Source organism: Lactuca sativa, chromosome 3 (assembly GCF_002870075.4).
Source record: "Lactuca sativa cultivar Salinas chromosome 3, Lsat_Salinas_v11, whole genome shotgun sequence".
Lineage (NCBI taxonomy): Eukaryota > Viridiplantae > Streptophyta > Magnoliopsida > Asterales > Asteraceae > Lactuca > Lactuca sativa.
In genome coordinates this window covers 228,963,327-228,982,483 of record NC_056625.2, presented here as the reverse complement: position 1 = coordinate 228,982,483, position 19,157 = coordinate 228,963,327, and the positions used below count along the sequence as shown (strand labels likewise).

The 19,157-nt window shown below is 36.6% G+C and overlaps 1 protein-coding gene across 1 annotated transcript in view; it reads left to right on the top strand.

The window, feature by feature from the left end:
* Positions 1-1,435: 1,435 nt before the first annotated feature.
* The window catches only part of LOC111918598 (annexin D5), a 29,758-nt gene continuing 12,036 nt past the window's right edge, over positions 1,436-19,157 (top strand). The window contains exons 1-3 of the mRNA XM_023914243.2: positions 1,436-1,511; positions 4,879-5,024; positions 5,130-5,345. Of these exons, the coding sequence (XP_023770011.1) occupies positions 1,436-1,511; positions 4,879-5,024; positions 5,130-5,345 (438 nt within the window). The remainder of the gene's footprint in view (positions 1,512-4,878; positions 5,025-5,129; positions 5,346-19,157) is intronic.

The window sequence follows — 19,157 nt, the reverse complement described above, 5'->3', positions numbered from 1 at the left end:
ACATCGGCTTCTTCCTTAGATCTGCTTCCATTATAATAAAATCACATACATATACATTGAAGATAAAAATAATACATGTACCATTGACTCAAATACATATACACCTCTAGCCCTTCGTCTTCTTCGACAAAACATCACTATCTTATTTGAGCATTTCATCGAACACCTTACGTGCGTATTCCAAGTTTCCATAATTACCACCCAGTAGAATCATCGAGTTCTACGAGATGAGTTATTTGAAAGGAATTTCATCAAATACAATGAACAAAGTTCCAATAAAAATATGCAGACACTATACAAAATAAACACAACCATCACTTTTCTTCATCCAATCTTGAAAGATAACTATTGAACAAAGATTTAGAGGGGAGATAGGAGAGTATGAGAGAGGAAAGGGCAAAGGGGAGATAGGACTGTAGTGGCAACAAGGTGGTGGTCGGAACTCCACAGCAGTGACGTTTAGCGGCAATGGGTTGCTCCGATCAACAGAAAAAATAGAGGAGGGAGGTGTTTCTCGGTGGGAAGGTGGCAGTCGGTGGCGGAGGGAGGAGCTCCGACAGCCTTTGTTGCTTTTGTTTGGTCTTCTACAGGCGGACACGAAGGAGGGAAGAAATGGCACCAGTGATGGCTGGACTGACTCGACAGAAGGGTGCAGAGGGAGGTGGTGGTCGTTGTCAAGTTCTTCGTTCTTTTCCTTCGATCGGTGACATACGAACGAGAGGGATCGAGATTTGCTATAGCAGTGGGTGGTTATTTGGGTGCGTTGTGATGTTTGATATATATATATATATATATATATATATATATATATATATATATATATATATATATATATATATATATATATATATATATAGAGAGAGAGAGAGAGAGAGGCCTATATTAGTATTTATTTTCTTTTTCTTTTAAATTAAATAAAAAAAATAAAAAAAGTATATTAGAAATGACTTTAGTCTTTTCAGTTTTTCGAAGGACCAAAATCACAAGCAAACATGGTCAAAATGACCATCAATCCAAAAAAGTCGAGGTTTAGACTAAAACCCATAAAAAATTAATACCACAGTGACCATTTTTGCATTTTTTTTTAAATTATAAATATATATTAAAATCAAAATTGAATGTCAATGATAGGTTTAGAAATGAAATTGATCGTTCGTGCATAAAGAAATTTTATCATATATTTTGAATAACCCAAATATAATATAATAGATATTATAGTTATGGGCTAAGTTTGTATTTTTATAAAAAGTTAAGGGCTTGATAGAAAATAATATATTTCTCATCTATGGTTTTTAATACGCATCTTGTGGTTTCCCAGGCTTTAATCATGACAATTACACGATTTGGATTCGTGTTAATGGGATCACCCGCTCATAATTCATCATCTCCAAAGATCGCTCTAGAAATCTGAAGAAGAAGAGGAATCAGGATCAAGATGGCTACACTGACAGTTCCAGGGGTGTTATCTTCACCTCGTGATGACGCCATGCATTTGTACAAGGCATTCAAGGGTATGCGATGCGTAATGATTCTATGTATCTGTATCATTTCCCTCATCGTTCTCCAGATTTCCACCACACTATGGATATTGTGGTTCAGGTTTTTCTAAATATCGACGATTTCATGTTTAGGGATTTAATGCATGTAGAATTAGCACTCGTAGCTTCGATTTTATGGCTCATTTCAGAGAATGATATACATATGAGAATCTCTAATTATTTTGCAATATATCTAAACTGTGGGTTAATCGGATTTTAAATCTAGGAGCATTACAGGAAAGTTACATAGTTTTGTTTTATTGTTTTAGAGTTTCGTTAGATCACTAATTCTTTTAGTATAAAAGTTGTTTCATGTGTTTTTTTTATTATTTTTTTATTTTATTTTTATTTTTATTTTTAAAATTTTTGCAATTTCAAGTACTTGTTTTTGTATAACTTTGTGAGCAAGTAATTCAAAGTTTTTTTCTTGCCCTATTTTCTTCAATATATTTGGTTTCTTCCTTGTACTACAAAAATCTGTTTTAGTTTATTTTTTACACTTGGTATTAGAGCCTAGGACAGCTGGTTTAAAAAAAAAGTGTAGCCCTCTGCTGCCCGGCAGACACAGCGGGAACTTTTTTTTTTTTTTATTACAAGTTGAAGCATCTCAACAACAGCCTAGATTTCTCTTGATCAAGTTTGTTCTAATGATAACAAGAAACTAATCGGATATGTGTGATAAACGGACATGAAGACATCAAAGTATGTGGCTTTGATTCAGTTCATTTTTGCGGGTGGCAAACGTCGGTAAAGGTGGTCATGACTTTGTTTTCTTGATCGGTGGAAGAGTGCTCTCGGAACATGCTAGATTAAAGAGGTTGGTGTTGTCAAAAGGGAGAACATGATGTTGATAGTTAAAGTAGGAGGTTCGATGTTATATCAAGTTCTGGTTTTGACTCTAACAAATTATCCAATGGGGGCAATAAAAGTAAAGTTGATTATGGATGCACATGAAATATAGGATACAGATGAATCAAAGGTGTTAGGTGAAGCATCATATCAAAAGAAGTCAAAACAAGATCTTTTTTCGTTTCAAGCGATACCCGAAGGCATGGTGTTGCAAATGGCAAGTTACACCTACCCAAAGCAAGTGTGGGATGGGCTAAAAACATGCTATTAGGGTGTGGATCACGTGAGAACGGTTCGACTTGCAACCTTATAGAGGAAGCTTGGAAGTTTGCGTATGGAGGGGGAAATGGTCGATGATTTTGTGAAAAAGTATCCGGTTTAGCCTTAAAAGCAATGAGTCTTGGTTACGAGCTTGAAGACATGGATTTGATAAAAAGGTTACTTGATTCAATGCCTAAGTATTTTCAATAAAGCAATGTTTTAAGTTGGAGTCGATGTTATTCGATGAATTCGTTGGCGAATTGAAGGCATATGAGGAGCGTATATGAGGAACCGAGAAAATGGAGCACACTCAAGGTGTGTTGATGTTGGCCAGTGAAGAAAAATCACATGTTTGTAAGCATTGTGACAATGGAGATTCAAATCGGGATGCCTTCGGATGTAGCTGAGGAAGAGGTTGTAGGTCTGAGATGTTAATGAGCTGGGGAAGAGGTTGTAGGTTCAAGATGTTAATGAATGTATCCAGGATAAAAGTCACCAATGTTACAAATATGGTGAATTTGGTCAGTATAACAAGGAGTGCCCTAAATGTGAGAAACAAAAGGCAAATCTACTCAACGAGGAACCGAAACTTCTATGAACGAGTAGTATGATCAATACGATTAAGGGATGATTATTAGGTTAATGAGATTATAAATGTAGGGACTTTTTAGGAAAGTTACATATTTAAGTTTTGTTTTATCTTTTTTTAGAGTTTCATTAGGTCTCTAATTTTCTTAAGTGTCCTATGCGTTTTTTATGAGATTTCTAGTACTTTTTTTTTAAACTTTTTTTAGCAAGTAATTCAAAGTTTTTTCTTCCCTTATTTTAATAGATATGATTTTTTTTTTCTTCCTTACACCACAAAAAACCGTTTTAGTTTATTTTTTACATTAAGGATTCTTAATCCTCCATAGAAAATAATTTTGCTACTTGTGAGTCTCTCATTATTTTAGTTTTTGAAATAAATATTATCCACTTGTCAATTTCTGGTTTGTTCAAATTTTAAAATTAAAGTCATATATATATATATATATATATATATATATATATATATATATATATATATATATATATATATATATATGAAATTAAATTGCAATGAATATGTTTCTTCCTTTCTTATTTTAAAGTTTTATATCAAACAATATTTACTGCTTACATTTTAATATTTAATCTTTTTTTTTTAATTAACTAACTCGTATAATATACGAGTCTCACACCTAGTTGCTAATATACACTCTCTTTTCCACCAAAATAACAAGTGGGTTGCTAGTGATGGATCCAGTCCATAGCTCTTGTCGTCCCTCATTTAGGTGTTCAAACTTTTTATTGGACAATCAAAACAGTAATAATTATTTTCAAAATTTCAACCCTGACTCTGCTATAAGATCTATTCGAATAAATTTCATGGTATTTTAATTATATTAGACTCTAAAACACTAATTATGTAACATAACTATGTGTCATTGCGTCATAGAGGCAACACTAGAGACAACGATGGTGTTAGGTATGGATTGCTTCAAGATTCAACATTATCTATTTCTATACGTTTTACACCTTTCTATATAGACAAATTAGGGAGATGGTAGTCAAAGTTAGCTTTTAGCTTTTATATTGCACTAGATCTCCTCATATAAGTATATAACAATGATTTCTTATGTAGTCGATAGTGATGGCTTGTGAACACATATTGCAATGGCCGAAATTAGACCCTTCCTATAGGAGATTGGAAAGAACACAATTCCATTCCATTTATTTATTAAAAGATCCAAATACCTTCGTTAAGATGTTAATTTTTTTCTAATTAAATTCAATATATATATATATATATATATATATATATATATATATATATATATATATAAGGGTATTCAATTCCATTCTTTCTAAAAACATTATAGGAACCAAAGACACCTTGGAGTTATGTTATAATTTGTGTTAAATGGAGAGAGGAAGCTTAGATTTTAAATGTTTTTTTATGATGAAATTTAAATATATGAGAAAAATGATGCTAGTTTGTTCATCGGATTATCTGAAAAGCAAATGTAATTATGATAATTATAAAAAATAAAAAATCAATGTAACTCCGATCAATTAATAAGTGTGTCCTTGCATTTAATTTGATGTGTAAATATCGTAGTTCATTTTCATTTTTATATGATGCAGTGTAGAATGAGTGCGGATGAATAAGGCTGATATTATTGGTGTATGTAATGTATTATATGTTTAGGTTGGGGATGTGACACTATAGCTATCATCGGTATTCTTGCCCATCGTGATGCATCACAGCGTGCTCTCATTGAGCAAGAATATAAAGTTATGTACTCTGAAGACTTGAACAAACGTTTGTCTGCAGAGCTCACTGGCGATGTTAAGGTAATATTTTGTATATGTATAACTATAAAATTGTTTCTAATAAATAAATATAAAGGAAAGTTGATTGATATTATGTACTTAAGGGGGGATTTCAAATGGTTTCAGAAAGCATTGTTACTTTGGATGCCTGATCCAGCACGAAGGGATGCAATGATACTACGAGAAGCACTTAGTAACAACATTGATCTTAAAGCAATTACAGAAGTTTTATGTTCTCGGACTCCCACACAATTATATCAACTTAAGCAACTTTATATTGCGCTTTTTGGAGTGTACCTTGAGCATGACATTCAATCTCAAACCTCTGGTGATCATAAAAAGGTAATTTTCATTTCACTAGTTTCTTTTAATAATATGGGTTATAATTAGTTACTGGGTTTGGTGCAACAAATACCAATCTCCTACTAATTATTTGTTATAAGTAAGTTCGTTTTTCGTCCTTATTCGTATAGTGGTTTTTATGAATTTCGTCCAAAATGAATCTTTTGTCTTTTTAGTCATAGTGGTATGATTTGTTCACGTTTGGACTTGAACTTTTATCATTATCATTATCATTATTTTGTTATTGTTACTCAATGCTCAACCTAAGAAGAAAAATAATGATAATAAAACTTAATAAAAACAATAAAAGTAACGTAAAATATTAACATCTGAACTCTTAGATATGAGAACATAGGGACAAAAATCTTATTTAATCGGCGCATTATTACAACGCCATACTTTATTTTTATCTATTACACCATTGTACCTTATCAAGAATTTTTAATTCGAAAAATATACCAAATTATAGCAAATTTTCTTTTATTTAGGCGTCTTTTTTTTTGAAAATATATATGATTATAACAACAAAAAATTCTTTGTACTTGGATTAAGTTAAATAATTAGATAGATTTTTTGAAATACAATGAGATTGTGTGCTATACTCTAGTAGGCTAAAAAACAATGTTGCAACATCCCAAAAACTATGAAAATTATTTTGATTTTCATAAAAACATTTCCATAAGAAACCATAGATAAACAACCATTGTTTTCAAATCATATCCAAGAAAAATTAGAGTATCAAGTCAATCTGTCAAAACATAACACAATAGAAGGATGTGTAAAATAACACCTTCTCTTTGCCTAAATCATTAGAAGTAGTTGAAAACATTGAAACCAACAACTATAAGTCGAAGTTTAGTAATTTTCCCCCAATATACCCACACAACAATATATAAACAATGCATGCATACTTAGCTACAATATAAAATAGATTACCCCTGGGCCCATAGTCTCCCGACTGGATTACCCCTGGGCTCACAGTCTCCTAAGCAGATTGCCTCGAGTTTGCCGGATTACAGCACAAAGTTGTATTGTCTCAACCCAACTGCAGTATGTCGACATATGAAAACAGGAAATGAATGACCAACAAGTACAAGCAATCATATAGATTTACCAATCTAACAAACCACTATAGCATAGCAACATCCTATACACAATGAAATATAATACAATCTAGGTCCTTTTGCATGGTCACAAGGAGCACAAAACGTAAACCTAGGTCCTTAAAGTTATCTATTGCTCAATGATGGTTTATATCAATTGGATACACTTCAAGTATAATAAATAAGAACAAACTGACTAAGCAAACAAAGAAATAGAAAAAGTAAAGAACATGAAATATTCACCAAGTTGTCTTTCAACAAAAAATGGTTTGTTTTCACCAAGAAAACGAGTTGTCGAAAAGACAGTCACCAAGACGTTAACATTAGGGTTTCACCCTAATGTGGAATATATATATATATATATATATATATATATATATATATATATATATATATATATATATATATATATACACACACTAAACTACACTAGTATATCCCTTCAATCAAGGGATTATATCTAATCTATACTAAGAACCGATCCTTATCACCAAGATATCGAATCTGCTAACTATTATATATACATACATATATATATATATATATATATATATATATATATATATATATATATATATATATATATATATATATAATTACCTAATATACAAAGATTACATAAGATAACTATCTACACGCTGATGCTGATAAGGCTTGAGACGTTGCCACTGATGTTGATGTTGGCACTGGCACTGGTGGTCAACATATAGAGTGTTTGACTCATCATATCATAAGGTGTGACCTTACAATCTCCCCTATCTGATGATATCAAAACTAATCTTCCTCGTAGGAATCATCAAAAGAACCATTGTAGAATTTATTAGCTTCTTTCAATATTTTTGGCTTTACCCACCTCAATTCATCAATTTTAAGTTCTTCTAATCATTTGCTAAGCTTAATAGAAATTAGCACACGGTATCCTCTTTCAAGATCTAAATGACAAAGTCCTTCCATACGAAGATAATTTAAATGCTCAGTAGGTGCAGCGAGAAGATCATTAGTACGTTGAAAACACATGTGATTTTAAGTATCATGAGAAAAAAATACCATGTTCTAGTTCTCGAATGAACTTGTGTTGAATAGGTTCAACACCCACTGACAGTTCGTAATTGATGTAGCAAATTCATATAGAAGAAGAAACTTAGTATTCTTGGACCATCTGAGAGCATTTGTTCTTCCTAAAGTGAATAGTCTAGATGTACCAGCTGATGGCACATGATTCAACTTTTTGACTTTGTTGAGAAGTTGTTGAATTTCTAACTTCACCTTTTAAGTATGAATTTGTTTCCACTTGTTGTAGCCCAATTTAACAGGCTCACGAGTGAGTATAACCTCAGTGTATTCATACACAGTCTTCTTTTTGACCAAGTGAAGTGTGAGTGACTCGTTCCTTGGTTTAGTTCACCTTACTCTGATGATAGGATCAGACTTTGATCCGCGAGCCATAACATCTCCTAACTTCTTTCTGTTGATCATGTTATTCAGCTCTAAAATCCTGTGTTGTTTGTCCAAATTATTGTTGAACATCTAATATTCTTGTTTTGAACATTGGTTCTTTGAGCATCAACACTTTCATCAGTAGAAGCAAGAGTCTCAGTAAATTTAATGGACCGATGTTCTCCTTTTCTTGCTCGAATAGCGGCATTATTATCTATCATAATTTCTATAACTTCCTCAACAATTATATCCAATTCTCTAGCTAAAACATTCAAATCAACAATGAGCTTACCTTTCTTGGAAGGAGGAGGTGCTGAAGGATCACTAGCAGCAGAAGAGCTTCTAGCTTTAGAGTCATAGGCTCCTCCTGAGAAGGAAGCCTTCCTCTTTCTAGGATTAAGTTAATCATCATCAGAATCTATGTCACTGTTACTTCCCTAAGGAATCTCCCCCTTAAAGTATAAATCATGGTAAACTACACTCAAAGGAACAGCATGAACAACATCCTGTGCCATAAATTCCATATCCAAAAACCCTTCAGAGTCATCAATCTCTAAGTGATCACCAGCGTCTGGGATAGTTTGATCATCTTTTGTTACATCAACATCTGGAATGTTGTTCTCTTGTCCAGCAACAATGATTTCCTTTTGACTATCAACTTCAACCCTTCCTGATTCAGACATTTCAGGTTGATATGGAGTTGATGCAATTACCACCATTTACCGATCATTTCTTCCTTGACTATTCTACCATTTTTTGGCATCATCAGGTTGGGTAGGAGAACCAAGTGGAGTGAAAGGAGGGGAATAAGATGGCAGAGGAGGTGTAGGTGGATTTGATGATGGGAGTGGGGGTGAGGGTGGAGGAGGATTATCACATGTAGAATTTAATGGAGTGTCATCAATAAACATATCATCATCATCACCCAATGTCATAATGCATTTCATATCAGACACATCCTTTTCAATTTTATCTAGTCTTTCTATCAAGGACTGAGTTATTTGCAACAATAAAGAGAGTTGAGAGATCACATTGGTTTGAAAGTTGGATCTTTGATTCCCCTAATAAAAAGAAGCAGTCTGATTAGGTGTTGGCATAGGAAGGACAGTTGCAGCTTGAAGAGAATGAGTTGTTGATCTTGGAGAAATCTCATCTTGGATCAGTGGTCAGTAGTTTCCACTTTAGTGGGGTTGATCTACGTAGTACAATATCATCTATAGAGGGAGTGGATGAAGAATTAGAGGATAATCGAATGTTCTTGTTCCGTCTTGGACGATAATTCATTCCCTCAATAGGAGCTTCACCTCTATTAGTGGCAGGTTCATGCGCTTTATCTTCAGCTTCTTCTTCATCATTAGTGTTTTCTTCTTCATCATTGTCTTTTTCCTCATCAGAGTCATCATCCTCTTTTTTAGAGTCATAGGATTCCATAACGTTTGGATTTGTAATCCATCATTCCATCCTTTGGGTAATGGAGAGATCATCATCAGAAGGAGCCACGTTGATGATCTTTGAGGAGAGAGCAGGAATTGGAATGATGATCCCATGATTCTCAAAGTAACCTTCATCACGATCCAAAATGTGTCCAAGCTAACAGGGATATGGAACATATATCTGGCTTCTTGTTCCTAGTGATACAATCAATCAGCTAATCTATAAAGAATTAACCAAAATCCACTCTCTTGTTGCACACCATGGAATATAAAATTGTTTGCTCAAAAAGATTAAGTTTATCCAAGCTCCCAGTTTTGTGTCCAGGGCATTTATCAATTTCCTCTGTTAGCTACTTCCACCCTACACCAAAACACTAACGACGAGTGTATTTGGATGGATCACGAGAGGTGGCCTGAAGAGAAAGGTTATAACTTAATCTTTCACGAATGGACGTGCATTTTTACTTTGAAGGAGTGTTAGAAGAGTTTTTTGGACGAGGAAGATGAAGAGCAGTTCAAAAGGATTCCACATCAATGGTAACCCTAGATTCACCATCTCCAATGGTTCCGGTAATGGTTTGAGCATCAGAATCAATAGAGCAGGAATAATAGAACTACATACTTGCTTAGGGTAGAATATTTGCGGGAAGTCATAGAAGGCATATCAAAGAGGGAAGCTTTTGGCATAGTAAACAAAGTCTGTGATTCCTTAGTTCACAAACTGTTTTGGAATGACATCATAGAATGCCACATTGTTTGCTTGAATGAGGATGGGAGAATCAGGGGCATGATGACCTCTAACAACATTGGCGATAGGAGCAAACTCTTACATAGGCTTTGAGATGATGAAAGCTTTGATGGAGATGATGGTTGAGATATTATTTTTCGAGAGAGGAAACTGCTTTGCAAAGTAACCTATGAGAGAGAGAATTCCCTTATTTTATAAGAAAATCTCTTTACCCTTGTGTAATCATTAGTAGAGAAAAGACCGCTTTAAAAATCTCGTGCTTCAAGATAATGATCCGAGTCTTGATAGTCATCCAAATGTTACCATTGAGATAAGGAAGTTACATAATTGACACATAGCATCAACGATAATAATCATCAGTGGAAGCAATCAACATATCAGAGTTGCAACATGTAATCTAGTAAGTTTTTGATGTCTCCTGATTGTATAGGTTTGAACTACCATTCACTGACATAGTATTGCGAGATTTCATTAGCATGTGGTTTCATATGCTGACTCATTAATCACTTTTATTAGATGAAAATGGCAAGAGTGGTAGGATGCGTGTAATACATTTCGGTATCAAATGTACCCATCGGCAAAGAGTGTCGATGTTTTATCAGTGTATGGCTAATACAGTGAATGATTAACTTCTTAATAAAAGGATTGTTGGGAAAGAATGGGTAGGTGCGTGATATATCACGGACAATAATATACCCATCGAGACAAATTTTTTAAATTCTCATCAATGTCTTGTTTCGTAAGCTTGATCATAAAATTTTAAAGAAGAATGTGTGGAGAGAATGGATTGATGCGTGTGATAAGGTGTGGTGGTTTAGCATAACCATCGACATAGATTTTTCAAGCTCTCATCAGCGTATGGTACATTACACCAAATCATAAAGTTTTAATGAAGAATGTAAGCGAATAAGGGGTTCGTACGTGTGATAGTCTACGGTACATAGACTAACCATCGACACAGTGTTTCAAACTTTTACTAGTGTGTGGTATATCACAGTGAATCGTAAAGTTTAATTAAGTAGAAATTAAGGAAAGAATAGATTGTTTCAGTCACATTGAGGTGGATTCAGAGTGAATCATAAAACGGTGTTAACTCATCAACAAGAAGTGGTTTAACTTCCGTATGATAGAGTTAAGTTGCAATCTAAATCTTTAGAGTTCCCCATCAATTCATTTAATATGGTACATGAGATAATAATAAATAATATAAGAATACAACAAAAGAGTTAGTCAAATAAGGGAATATTCTAAAGACGATACTTTGCAGATTTTTTAGAAACATGACAATGACTCGATCTATCAAATATTTTGAATTGAGAAGACATAAATGTACTTCCAGTTTCTGAGATATATGCCCTTCAAAACTGTCTATAAAAGAGTAAGCAAACAAGATCAAATGTATCAATTTAAAACACAATTCATAGAAACTAAAGAGAGAGAGAATGCCTTTCATCGTTCAAGTATTTTAGATTGATTGCAAGCTTCATGTTCAACAAGAACAAAAGAAGAACATGAGCCAGTCTTTGTAACCAACGAGTTAAACTGATCCAATCTTTGAAAGCTTCGAGTTGTGAGAGTCATCAAGACAAAACATGAAGGTTCCACTCATTGTGATATATGAAAGAAGAGAAGGGTACCAAAGGGTTGTTGAGCAGGTATTTGGATTTCAGAGGGGAAGTGGTTTTGTAGTGACATCGTCTATGGAAATTAGACGTGCTATGTTACCTAAATTCACTTCATCCCATTTCAATCAAGATAGGTTGTTCTAGAAGGAAGATATATGTGCCAAGAAGAACACATTTAGGCACAGTTATCTCCAATCTGGTCTCATCAACATGATGCAACATATGAATCAGCGTGAGCATCAGCATCAAGGACAGAATAGTTGGTGTTGAAGAAAATATACAGAGAGCTTCAACTAGTTCTAGTCTGAAGATGTTGCATCGAAGGAGTGACACACTGATCAAATCAGTTAAGATGAATGTCGAGATGGAGACAAGGGAGCCGAAGTCTTTTAGAAGGTGAGAAAGAAGAACACACATTGGCAATGTTAGTAGCAAAATGTACAATGTATACTTCTTTGGTAAAATCAAATCATAGAAATGTTTATGTCCCTAAGTGCTGTGAGCACAAGTTTGTTCTTAGAGTCAAGAACCTTTCCTTCATGAAAATTAAACAGAACCTTATAACCAGCGTCACAAAGATGACTGATGGAGATAAGATTGCTTTTCAGACACTTGGCATAGAACAAATCCTTCATCTTGAACTCCTTACACTCAAATGTTCCAACTCCCATGACAACTTCTTCATTATTGTCACCAAAAACCATAATAAGACCATATTTCTTCAGAAAATCTATTAAGAGGGACTTGAGACTAGTCAAGTGTCTAGAGCACCCACTATCAAGGAACCAAGTATATTCTAGATATTTGACTCAACCCTTAGACAGCTTGAGAGGTAATATTGTCACACATGTTGAGATTACCATTAGGGTAATCATTGATAAGAGCCATAAGACCTTTAACAAACAGATCCTCATATTCGTATGTCTCCTCTTCTACCATCCATTCTTAACGGTCCTCTTTTTTGCAGTTAAAGCTCTTAGTAGAGAGATGTTCTCCTACTTCATGTGAGCCAACACCTTCTTGTACAACACTTCATAGTTCTTTGGACTTTGGGCTTCTTTTTTCTCTTTGCAGTCCCTGGAAAAATGGCCAGGGCTTCCATAGTTAAAACAGTTACATGAGTTACTCTTCTCTGAATAGGATCTCCTCGCTAAACTGCCTCCCTTAAACTGAGCTCTTTGAACCCTATTTGATCTGCTTTCTTCATAACGTTTGACAATAAGATCAGCGTTGGCAACAAGTTCATCAGTGATTTCTTCACCACTCTCTTCACCCTAATCTAAGTCATCTGATTCACTGATAAGCTTCATTGCTTCCTTTCGAGAAAAAAGGCTATAAAGTTTTCCTTGATCGAGTCCTTCATGATGTCTTTATGAAGAGCTTTGGTATGTTTATAATTTAGCAGATTTCCAAACAAGGAATTCAAATCCATGGAATTGATCTTCTCACTATTCTTAAGGACATTAGCTTCATGCTCCAAAATTTTCCCAACAGAGTCCAAGAAGTTCATAAACCAACTGAGAAGAATGCTTGACAGTTCACATGCCGAAGTTGTACTCATCGAATGGAGGAATGTAGTTGAGAACAAAAGATTTGGGATCATAGTAAGTCGACAAGATTACTTGAGTGTATCAAAAACCTGCTCTATTACCAATTATAGGGTTGTATCGATTGGATACACTTCAAGTATAATAACCAAGTACAAAGTGACTAAGCAAACAAAGAACAGAAAACACGATCTATTCACCACGTTGTCTTTCTCGAAAAAAAAGGGTTTGTTTTCACCAAGAAAATGGGTTGTCACAAATACGGTCAGCAAGACATTATCATTAGGGTTTCACCATAATTGTTGAATATATACAAAACTCTACTAGTAAATCCCTTCAATGAAGGGATTATATCTAATCTATACTAAAACTGATCCTTATCCCCAAGATATCGGATCTACTATCTATTGTGTGTGTATATATATATATATATATATATATATATATACGTGTGTGTGTATTATATATATATATATATATATATATGTGTGTGTGTGTGCGTGTATGTATATATATGTATATATATATATATATATATATTTGTATAATTACCAAATATAGAAAGATTACATAAGATAACTATCTACACGCTGGCATTGATAAGGCTTGAGATGTTGGCGTTGATGCTGATCTTGGCAATGGCACTAGTGGTCAGCATATAGAGTGTTTGACTCATCAGATCTTAAGGTCTGGCCTTAGACTCAAGAACTCGTGCATAGATAGATGAGAGTAACAAAGCTCTCATTTTCACGAATTAACAACCCTAAAAACATCTGGAAGAGATACTCAAATGGTCTGGAGTAGCTCATACTAAGGTAAACCAAGGTTATGTGGAAAAAACATGAAATACTCATGGATAACTAGATCTAACATGGAACATCATCAAGGTAGAAACTACATACCTTTGGATATGGACAGGAGGATGTAAATTCCAGATCTACACTGATTTCAAGTTCCAAATGATTCCACAATACTCTTTTTCCTTCAAAAGTGAACACAAAGCACTCCAAAAGCTCAAAGCTAAAAAATTGTGACTAGGGTTTCAAGGAGGTCATTTGGATGGGGGTGGATGAGAATGGAGATGGCCTCAACGGGTTAGAGTCGTTAAGTAGGGCTCACAACCCCGAAGATTAGGGTTTTAGTTATGCGCTCCTACGCCCATCGTAGGTCAATTAATCCCCACGTCTAACTCCCTCCTTTACTCAACGTAGGTAACTATCCTACATCCATTGCAGGGTATAATTTGTTGAAATTAAATTTTAAATAAAACAATAATACCTCAAAATGTCAGATGTCACAATTGTCCCCCACTTGAGCTATATGTCATCCTCGAAATCCTCGACTGCAAATAGATCTGGATAGTGCTCATGTATTTTTGCCCCGGGCTCCCAAGTCCACTCGGAAGCCTTCTGATACTGCCACTAACCTTGACCAAGGGCACTACCTTGTTGCACAAGGCCTTCATCTTCTTATCTAGTATAGTCATCGATATCTCCACGTCATTTAGGCGCTCATCGACATGGATGTCATCTAATGGAACAACCACCGAGTCATCAACCACACACTTCCGAAATTAAGAAACGTGAAACGTGATGTGAATCTAACTAACCTCATCATGCAAATCTAATATGTAGGCCACCTTGTCCACCCTAGCCACTACTAGAAAAGGTCCAATAAATCAGGGACCCAAATTGCCCCTCTTCCTGAAGCGTATACCACCTTTATAGGGTGTTAGCTTTAGCAAAACCATGCCCCCAACCTGGAACTCTAACTCGGGCCGATGCCTATCACCATTACTCATCTTCCGACTCTGAGCGGTCTGCAACCTCTGTCTGATTTATTGAATAAGCTCCATCATTTGGAGAACCACCTTAGTCCTTCCTGTGAACCTATGGCCGACCTCTCCTTAACAAAATGGAGTATGACACTTCCTCTCATATAGGTGCACCAATACTAGAATGATAGTTGTTGTTGTACGAAAATTAAGCTAAGGGAAGTTAGGAGTCCCAGCTCTGGCCAAAACAAATGACACAAGCCCTCAAAAAATCCTCGACCATCTGGATAGTCTAATTACTATGACCATCAGTCTAAGGGTGATAAGTTGTTCTGAAGTGGAGTCTCATACCCAACTCCTCATGCAACCTATGCCAAAACCAGGAAGTGAACCACACATCACGATAGAAACCAATACACCATGGCGAGTAACGATCTCGCGTATATACACGTCAACCAATTTCTAGGCCAAAGAACTCTCCCGAATGGAAAGAAAATAGGCACTCTTGGTTAGGCGATCAACAATAACCCAAATGGCATCAAATCTCTTGGCCGTCCTCGACAACTTGGTGATGAAATCCATGGTAATCTGCTCCTATTTCCACATAGGAACCTCCAAGGGATGTAACTTGCCATGCAGTCTTTGGTGCTCTGCCTTGACCATCCAATAGGCCATGTATCTCTCTACATATCAATTTATATCTCACTTCATGCATAGCAACCAATAGCTAAATTTCAAGTCTCGATACATCTTCCTGGCTCCAGGGTGAATCGAGAACCTGGACTTATGTGCCTCCACCATGAATGTCTATTGGACCCCACTATAAACTGGCTCCTAAACTCACCTGCACTAGGTCATAAGCCTGCAACCATTAGTGATAAATCTGCCAATCTGGCCCTTGATCTTCTATTTCTTCCAGTTCTTCCTCCTGATTCACATGGTTTGAGCCTCCCTAATGAAATTCAAGAGTCATGAGTTGATGGTCATCCTCAAATAGAGACCTCCAACTGGGTACTAGACACATTGCACCTCAAAGTATCGGCGACCACATTAGCCTTTCCTGGATGTTAAAAAATCTCGCAGTCATAATCCTTGAATATGTCATGCCACATGCGCTGCCTCTTGTTAAGATTCGACTGATCCATATGATATCTCAAGCTCTTGTGATCTATATGGATGGTAAAACAAACCCCATAAAGATAGTGTCGCCAAATCTTGAGGGCAATTACTACAACCCCAACTCCAAGTCATGCGTCGGATATCTATCCTCATGAGGCTTCAACTGCCTGGATGCATACATAATGACCCTGCCCTCTTGCATGAGTACCACCCCAAAGCCATGATCGACGCATCACAAAATACCAAAAAATACTCAACACCCTCAGGAAGGGTCAATACCAGTGTCTCACATAACTTCTGCCTTAGAGTCTCAAATGCAGCCTGCTGCTCACGACCCCAACGAAAATCCACTCTTCTTCGTCAAGCGACTAAGGGGGACGAAAATCTTGGAAAAATCATGAATGGATCTCTGATAATAACCTGCTAACCCCAGAAAAATATTGATCTCAAATGTGGACATTGGGACCTCTCATAACATAACTATCTCAAATTTGGTTGGATCTATCAAAATCTTGTTTTGATTGACAAGGTGTCCCAAGAACTGGACCTCTCGTAACTAGAACTCACACTTGGAGAACATGGCATAAAGCCTCTCCATCCTCAGTACCCTAAGTAACTCCTGAAGATGCTCCTCATGTTTCTGCGTAGTCTTGGAGGAGACCAGAATATCATCAACGAAAACATAACCAACCGGTCGAGCATCGACCTACATACCCGGTTCATCAAATCCATAAACGTCGTCGATTTGTTGGTGAGCCAAAACAGAATCACCACGAACACATAATGAACATAATGAGTTCAGAATACAGTCTTCTCCATATCCTCCTCTTTGACCCTCATCTGATGGTATCCCGACCTCAAATCAATCTTGTAGAACCATGATGCACCCAAGGACTAATATAAAAGATCATCAATCGTATGAAGTGGGCAATGATTTTTCACTGTCAAAATTTTAAATTCTCGATAATCTATACACATATGGTGAGATCCATCTTTCTTCTACACGAACAAAATCAGTATAGGTGAACTGCTCGGTCTGATGAACTGCTAGCCCAACAGCTCCCGCAGTTGGTAGGACAACTCATACATCTCTATTAGTGAAAGGTGATACGACACCTTAGCAATCGGGGCTGCACCAAGCATCCGATCGATCATGAACTCCACTTGCCTCACGGGAGGCACTCCAGGTAAATCCCCTAGGATAACATATAGAAACTCTTTGACTACTGGCTCATTTGAAACCAAAACTCTCCCCTCCACTTGAGTGTCAAACATGCAAGAGAGATAACCTGAACATCCATGTTAGATATACTACCTAGCCATTGTAGCTAAACCAACTTGGTACCCTCTCCAAAAAAGGTTAGTTCTCCCCCACTTGGGGTTTAAACGACCACCAGCTATCTCTCATAATTGATCACGGATCCAAACCCGCTCGACTAGTCCCTTCCCACGATCATGTATACATCCCCCAAAGGGATAGGAATCAGGTCAATCAGGTAAGACACCTTGAATATCTCCAAAGTACAATAATGAAACAAACTCGAATCCCAAACCTTGTGTTCATTGGTAATGGAAACTCGCAACAAACACTCCAACTCCCTACGGGTCATATCAAAATCCTATTGAAGTATGGAAATACAAAAGACCGACTCACAACTCAGTCAAAAAGCACAAGCGTAGGCAATGAGCTCACTAAGAAGGTACCTACCATAAATAAAAACATAAAAATATAGGAAATAAATTGATAGAATAATAAATGAACACATACCACTAACGATGCCAAGCGTCCCCCTAGCCTCCTCTACTGTGAGATAAAATGTGTGACCCCTGGACTTCGAGGCCTCGACCCTCCCCTAGCGCCTGTATGTGATCTAAAGAGTGGTCAGAGATAGTGCCTGTACTGACCTTGCAACAAGTAATGGACAACTGGCCTTCACATGGCCAACTTGATCATAGTGGTAACAAATCTTGGTGGTCAGTGTGGAGCCTGCTAATGACAATCCCTTTCAAAATAACCTTCCATGCTGGAATTGTGCCACCCTGTCGCTGACCGACATACTCCCCCATACATCTTCCCGCACTTGCCACAAGTGCGGCCATTCTGGCCTCCAGATCGTGAATCAACGAGCTTAAACCACTTCACCATTGGCTGTGTCTAAGTTGGGGCATGCCTATTCTCCCACTTTTGGGTCTCAATCTAAATATCCCTCTTCTGAGAGAAAAATTGCAACTTAGAGAGGGAATTATACCTCTGGGTCGACACAAACTCATGGATCCCAATCTTAAGCATACTCAAGAAATGACCATCTAAACCTGCTCCGACGCAACATACTCGGGGCAGAAAAGACGTCTCTTAGTAATCATATTGGTGATCTCTATCTATAATATGCTTCAACGACAGGTACTCCTAGGCTAACATCTCCCTATTAACCAGTGGAACATAGTCAGTTCAGAACAACTCAGTGAACTGCTCTCAAAACATTTCAGCCTTCTCTGCATGAGAATAAACACATGTTACCAACTTTCTCCAATCCTTCATCCCCAAACGATGAAGGTTCAAGGCGGACTTGACCTACTGGTCGTCTGGGAACAAAATCGTAAAGAAATAACCCTCCACATAAAATATCCACCTTATGGAGGTGATCGGATCCTTGACCGAGTCGAACTCCAGGGGCTTCAAGTTGGTGAAGTCATGGTACTGAATCTTCCCTCTCCCCTGGAGTCCCGTAGCAATAACGGCAGTGGTTGCGGCTGTAGCAGCCTTAGTAACAACGACATAACGCTCATCGAATAACTCAATCATAGTGGTTTTGACAGACCCAAACATCTCGAATACCGCCTCCCTAACTGACATGGTAACCTAAGTGGTTATCATCCCGTGGATCTTAATATCAGTTAACCTGGCCTCTCCACGCCATCATCTCCTGACTGAACCTCCAGTGACCATCACACTGAAAATATACCAAAACGTATCAGAAAATTCATAATTCATACTAACATATCACTACTGGATCACTAATTCCTTG